This window comes from Argopecten irradians, chromosome 2, assembly GCF_041381155.1.
Source record: "Argopecten irradians isolate NY chromosome 2, Ai_NY, whole genome shotgun sequence".
Taxonomy (NCBI): domain Eukaryota; kingdom Metazoa; phylum Mollusca; class Bivalvia; order Pectinida; family Pectinidae; genus Argopecten; species Argopecten irradians.
Genome location: NC_091135.1, coordinates 54,689,934 through 54,697,160, shown reverse-complemented (window position 1 = coordinate 54,697,160; position 7,227 = coordinate 54,689,934). Strand labels below are relative to the sequence as shown.

Below are 7,227 nucleotides of genomic sequence, written 5' to 3'. Positions count from 1 at the left end.
AATTTTCTATCAGTGACATGTTTCACTGACAGTGATATATCGAGCAGACTTGTTGTGTTCATGCATTTAAAACATAATGCTACCTTTTCATGGTCACGATATACAGTCATTGAATCTCATTGTTTTGTCATAGAGTCAGGATCAATCCAAATACTAGTATATTGTGTAGTGCACACAGTATATCGGGTATAACTCAATATTGTTGTGGAATTCAATATACTTGGATATGCTATATGTTGATTCCTGTGATCAAAGATGTTAATTCCACTTCACAACGTCATTATCTGAAGTTCAATTATTTTAATGTAATCAAAATCAATGTGACAAACAGTTGTCTTTCTAAGTAGTTTTGAAGAAAAATGAAATCGCTAAAGGAATAGATATGATAGGACCAGTATTTGGCCTTAATTTTTCAGGCCGAAAAATATTAACTCTGATCCACATCAATTTCACATTAATAAATACTCTTATACTTGCCATTCATCAAAACATAACTTTTTATAACCATGTACACGATGTGCTCCACCTATGACGTCATCAAATTGATGATTTTCCTCTTCTCGCCAAATTTTGCTAGAAATTCATCATCTTTAGGTTAGAAAAGGCTTGAAATGGATTTGGCCGCTACGCTGGAGCTATTATATTTTGCATGGATATGCGTAAATACACGATACACAACGTGTGAAATCTCTTTCTGCTCCACGAAGGCGGCCACATTCATTTTTAGAGAAAACCATTCAAAAAGTATGCTTTTCAAGGATTTTTGTGAAAAATGGCGGGAAACTGCATGTTGTTGACTTCATTTAGAACATAATTGGCACATGCGGGATGTTTTCGGGATGTAATGTGTTAGCAAATGTATTCAACTGTTATACGGCAAAATGTGTTGTTCTTTACTGGAGAATTAATTTTGCGTCCATATTCGAGTCTTAACGTACCTTCTCCTTTTAAAGAATATGCTAAAAACAACTTTATAGTATGCAATTTTATTTTGCATTCATAAAGCAATGCAGCCAAATTATGATCCTTTTGAAGGGACACTCTGAAAGGATACAAGGGAAGTAGGATCAGATGGTAAGTAAGAGAAAGCGTTCGTAAGAATCCACGTCAAGTCCGGGTCAAAGGATAATTACAAATAAGACTCGTTTTATGATAATGGTAACACACTTGTAAGTTCTAAACAGATCTGACTGTTTGATTTGGTCCGGATATCGTTGGCAGTATGATTCCTTGAGATAGCACTATAAAGTAGACAATATACATACTCATAACTCGTTTAATTGCGCGTACTGATATAGCACTTTAAATAACATGTAAAAAAGAAACTAAATAGATAATAGTACATAAGTATTTCGCCCCCGAACAGTGCCAAGTAGACTATTTAAGCGATTACCGTATTGATGCATCCGGGCTAACCCTCTAGAACTTTTAAAATTCATAAACGTGAAGTCAATTTAATAGCTTTTATTGATATGTAGAAGTGTTGAAAGCAATAATATCAAACCATAATATTAATTCATAAGTTACAGATGAGGACGGCTAGATTCACCGACCAACCACCATAAGGTGGAGGATAAATTCAAGGATATATTCCATCGCTTATATAAGCAATGTCTTCTTAAGTGTTTGTAATTTAATGAAATCAACGGATTTATAACACGATAACAACAAATGGCTTGAAATAACAACTGGTATATCAAAGTTTTTTTACTAAGTTTTACATCTGTTTTTTATACTTTAATTTTAATGGCTTGAACTAACAATTGGTATATCAAAGATTTTTTTTATTAAGTTTTACATCTGTTTTTTATACTTTAATTCTAATGGCTTGAATTAACAACTGGTATATCAAAGTGTTTTTTTTTATGAAGTTTTACATCTGCTTTTTATACTTTAATTCTAATGGCTTGAACTAACAACTAGTATATCAAAGTTTTTTACTAAGTTTTTTACTAAGTTTTACATCTGTTTTTATACTTTAATTTTAATGGCTTGAACTAACAACTGGTATATCAAAAGTTTTTTTTACTAAGTTTTACATCTGCTTTTTATACTTTAATTTTAATGGCTTGAACTAACAACTGGTATATTAAATGGGTGTTTTACTAGGTTTTACATCTGCTTTTGATACTTGAATTTTAAAAAATATCGTCCATTTTCACTTGCAACGTACAACATTATTAATTTTCAACACTTCAAGCTATATTTTACTGGTAGGAAATTTCATCCGCCAATATTTTCAAAAATAGATCATTTCAGTTTTAACAAATTTTATTGCAAAAAGAGCAAATGGATTTGGAATCAGGCACAGCCTATTTTTACCATCTCCAAACAAATCCGGTATGGTAGAATTTTACAAACAAATTAGCAGTAAACACAACATTATTTTATATAAGAGTATCTCCAAAACTCATCGAACATAGTAGAGAGAAAATCTATGTAATTCTTCCTGTTTAAGTTACGTATTCTGTACATTTTTTGTGTATATAAATTTGTGTCTACGTTACAATATTGACAATTATGTAATAAGGTATTAATGCTAAAATGTGAATGGGAATAATAAGATTACTCAATTTGATTCTAGCTGTTGCATTTAGATGATTAAATAATGGGCATATGTTAATGCTCAACTATTCATCACCTATGACGTCAATAAGAGAGAGATTCCCAGGCAAGTTCTTTATAAAACTAGATCATAGTTGTTATCTTTAGATCTCTGTCTTATCTCAAATTTGTGTAATCTATCTTTACCAAAACCAGCCAGAATTGGTGTAGTTTTAGTTGTGGATTATGATCCGAACATTAGCTGGCTTTGTGGTTTGTGTTGTGCTGTGGCACACAGGTAAGTCATCAAATATATTCCGAACTAAAAACAAATGATGTTGGTCTTTCATTTTGATATTTCATATTGGCGCCATTTGATTAGATTTATAAATGGAAACAACCCATGAATAGATTGCGCGGGGGTTTTGTTTCTTCTTTTTTTTTTTTTTTAAAACTTTTCTCACTACAGTGTTAGGGCGGCTTTACAATGAAAAAAAAAACACCAAATGAGTGTCATCACATCATATTAAAAAAAGTGTCTTTATTTTAAAGTAAATTTGTTTTAAACATCTTTTACAAATCGTTGCATTTCAGCTAATGCAGTTCCAGCTAACAGAGAGTACACTGGACAAGGTAAGATTAAACCAACTATTGAATAAAGATGGAACATTTTATGACTTCCTACCTTATCATATTGGCTTATTTTCTCTGCTGGTTCATTTTTAAAATATCATTATTTTTTATTAAAATTTACTAACGCACGTTCCTCTTTATTTCAAATCTTGATATAAATCATTTACTTGCTGGTAGGATACGATTTTCTGCGAAAAAAATCCCTATATAAAACCACGAAAATTAAGAGGGAAATGCCAAATTACATAGCTTATATCAAACACAAAACAGAGGATACTTATTTTCGGTATGGGATACCATTTTACAGGCAAAGACTAAATAGATATACTTCGAAGATTTAATAAAGAATAAAGATTTAATTATATTTTAGAAGGTTTGGGAATGTAATAATTTTACCTATTATTACATTTGTATTGAATTATAGGGTAGACTTATTTCCACAAGTATCAGTTCTGCTCTATATATAACAGTTACACCTTAGTCAAGACACATGTCATATCCGGTCACGTAGACCAAGGGAGGCCATCAGTTCATGACTAAGGCCGTTTTCGTTTATACAGGTTGATTGGTTGGACCTAGTAGAGTCATTCGCTTTTTAATGTTTTCAGACGAACGTTGACAAAGCCTTTATAGGCCCATGTCAAAATCTGAAGGTCCGTCAGGTTTATAGTTGAAATACTTTTACAAACGGCCCAACCAGTCAAACCGTAAAAACGAAAACGGTCTTTTTGTCGTTATTTTTTTAATGTATTTTAAAAACATGAAACATAAATAGTGTTTTCTATTTGATAATACCTGCACCTTACCTAAATCTACCACATGTGAATGTTAATTTGGCGTGTTTAGATGTGAACGTTATGTGTTAATTTGGCGTGTTTAGATGTGAATGTTTATGTGTTTAATTTGGCGTGTTTAGATGTGAATGTTTATGTGTTAATTTGGCATGTTTAGATGTGAATGTTTATGTTTTAATTTGGCGTGTTTAGATGTGAATGTTTATGTGTTAGTTTGGCGTGTTTAGATGTGAATGTTAATGTGTTAATTTGGCGTGTTTAGATGTGAATGTTTATGTGTTAATTTGGCGTGTTTAGATGTGAATGTTTATGTGTTAATTTTCGTGTTTAGATGTGAATGTTTATGTGTTAATTTGGCGTGTTTAGATGTGAATGTTTATGTGTTAGTTTGGCGTTTGGCGTGTTTAGATGTGAATGTTAATGTGTTAATTTGGCGTGTTTAGATGTGAATGTTTATGTGTTAATTTGGCGTGTTTAGATGTGAATGTTTATGTGTTAATTTTCGTGTTTAGATGTGAATGTTTATGTGTTAATTTGGCGTGTTTAGATGTGAATGTTTATGTGTTAGTTTGGCGTGTTTAGATGTGAATGTTATGTGTTAATTTGGCGTGTTAGATGTGAATGTTTATGTGTTAATTTGGCGTGTTTAGATGTGAATGTTTATGTGTTAATTTGGCGTGTTTAGATGTGAATGTTTATGTGTTAATTTGGTGTGTTAAGATGTGAATGTTTATGTGTTAATTTGGCGAGTTTAGATGAGAATGTTATGTGTTAATTTGGCGTGTTTAGATGTGAATGTTATGTGTTAATTTGGCGTGTTTAGATGTGAATGTTATGTGTTAATTTGGCGTGTTAGATGTGAATGTTTATGTGTTAATTTGGCGTGTTTAGATGTGAATGTTATGTGTTAATTTGGCGTGTTTAGATGTGAATGTTTATGTGTTTAATTTGGCGTGTTTAGATGTGAATGTTTATGTGTTAATTTGGCGTGTTTAGATGTGAATGTTTATGTGTTTAATTTAGCGTGTTTAGATGTGAATGTTATGTGTTAATTTGGCGTGTTTAGATGTGAATGTTTATGTGTTAATTTGGCGTGTTTAGATGTGAATGTTATGTGTTGATTTGGCGTGTTAGATGTGAATGTTTATGTGTTAATTTGGCGTGTTTAGATGTGAATGTTTATGTGTTAATTTGGCGTGTTTAGATGTGAATGTTTATGTGTTAATTTGGCGTGTTTAGATGTGAATGTTTATGTGTTTAATTTGGCGTGTTTAGATGTGAATGTTTATGTGTTAATTTGGCGTGTTTAGATGTGAATGTTATGTGTTAATTTGGCGTGTTTAGATGTGAATGTTTATGTGTTAATTTGGCGTGTTTAGATGTGAATGTCTATGTGTTAATTTGGCGTGTTTAGATGTGAATGTTTATGTGTTAATTTGGCGTGTTTAGATGTGAATGTTTATGTGTTAATTTGGCGTGTTTAGATGTGAGACTGATACGTTTAGAAGTTTTAACATATTTTATCTGAAACATTCAAATGAAAAAAATCGGAAATTGGGTTATAAAACTTAATAACGCCCTCTTTCTGAATTAGTATACAGAATGAATGGCAGCATTTCTTATATAATTAAATATTGATGATTATTTGCGACGACAAACCAAGTTGTCATTTATTCACAGAGCAATGTTGATCCAAGATTATATAAGATATATTTACCTTCTGAAAGATACAGATAATATATCTTAAACGATATAAAATATCTTAAATTATCAACACTCAATATCTATTTTGTTCAAAAGATATGTATGCATAAGATGTTATATACTATTGATGTATTTTAGATAGACATTAGATTGCTCAGTGTATAAATGACAACTTGGCTTGCCAGCATAGGCCATGTAATTTTCCTCAAAAAGGTTTTGGTTTTAAATAATATGCAAAGGAGTGCTTACAACTTATACAAATCCGTAGTGATTGAAATTAAATAGAAATAAGTACAAGATTCCGTATGTTTTCACAGACTTCATTTTACTTGGTTGTACGGGTTATCAAACATTCCACTATTTATCTCATTTTCAGATTTTTTTTTTACATGTGTATATTTATTTAGTAACGAATCGTGCGTGTTACACATTACATCATTTCGTAGCAAAGATATTTTTCTGTGAGTGAACACTTGCGAAATAAAGATAAAATGTTTTACTTAAAGTTTGAGATATACAATGAATGATTTCTGCTTTTGCGCTTTAGGCCATTGTGAGTACAAGGGCCAGATCTACGAACAAGGCGAGAAATGGTCAGAGGGATGCGAATTAACCTGTTCCTGTGAAAATGCCTTCACGGGATTTTTCACCTGTAATAAAAGGTTTGTTATGTAAAACCTACATGTAACCCTGAATTTAAGTTGTCACCATGTTACGTTTTGTAAGCGAATTACAGTAAAATGAATTATTATACAAAGACCATCAAAACCGCACATTTGCAGCTTAGTTTATTCTACATGAAATTGTCTTTAACAACTAAATACAGATTGAGATAGTGTACAGCTCTGTATTACAAATGGTCAAACGGCAATGATTAAAATTATCTTGTCTTGGCTTTGTTTCTTCTTTACTACTCCGAGAATATATGATTTTAAATATTGTGGGCAAGATGAAATAAGAGAAACTATGCCTAATGAGAACTGGAAAGCCGGCCCCAGGTGGAGGAAATGACATTAATAACTCTTCAAGGAAGACGTTTTCCAGTGTACCAATTGGTGTCTTTTGCCAGGAACATATGTACGAGAGATCAGCGGGCAGCAGCATTTATTTTCTTTGTGTCATTGTTGTGAGACAGGTCAAAACATTGATCTTCGCAACACACGTTTGTGCAATTAAGGCCCTTTAAGTGTATCTTGGGTAGATCGAGTAATAAACACAATAAACCATTATTTCCATTGCGGTGCGACTCCCATATCCTTATTTATAACCTTTGTTTGTAATGTATTACAGGACCCCGTGTTCGGAGACGTTGACCACAGCGCCCCCAGGATGTCGTCTGGAGGTTGATCCCAGTAACGACTGCTGTCGGAGAGCAGTGTGTGATATCTTTATCGGCCGTTAGCGACATATTGTCACATTTGTAGACATGAGGAATGGAGACAAGTTTTTGTCGACGCCAGTATCCCTATGTGATCCTTGTTTACGTAGTACAGGGTCCCTCGTTCTTCACATTCTATTTCAGCAACGTGAAGATAACATTTGCAGATTTATT

General features: G+C 32.4%; 1 protein-coding gene across 1 annotated transcript; it reads left to right on the top strand.

Annotated features, from left to right (window-relative positions):
* The first annotated feature begins 2,747 nt into the window (after positions 1-2,747).
* Positions 2,748-7,174, top strand: LOC138315984 (uncharacterized). Its single transcript, XM_069257434.1, has 4 exons — positions 2,748-2,842; positions 3,139-3,177; positions 6,223-6,337; positions 6,966-7,174. The coding sequence occupies exons 1-4, from the start codon at positions 2,791-2,793 to the stop codon at positions 7,075-7,077; spliced, it is 318 nt and encodes a 105-aa protein (XP_069113535.1). The 5' UTR covers positions 2,748-2,790; the 3' UTR covers positions 7,078-7,174.
* The last annotated feature ends 53 nt before the right edge of the window (positions 7,175-7,227 follow it).

Bases quoted from the DNA above. Each gene is read 5' to 3' on its own strand.
- LOC138315984 (XM_069257434.1), top strand. From the start codon at position 2,791: ATGATCCGAACATTAGCTGGCTTTGTGGTTTGTGTTGTGCTGTGGCAC. The intron at 2,843-3,138 runs GTAAGTCATCAA...GTTGCATTTCAG, and splicing joins TGTTGTGCTGTGGCACACAG to CTAATGCAGTTCCAGCTAAC. The intron at 6,338-6,965 runs GTTTGTTATGTA...AATGTATTACAG, and splicing joins TTTTTCACCTGTAATAAAAG to GACCCCGTGTTCGGAGACGT.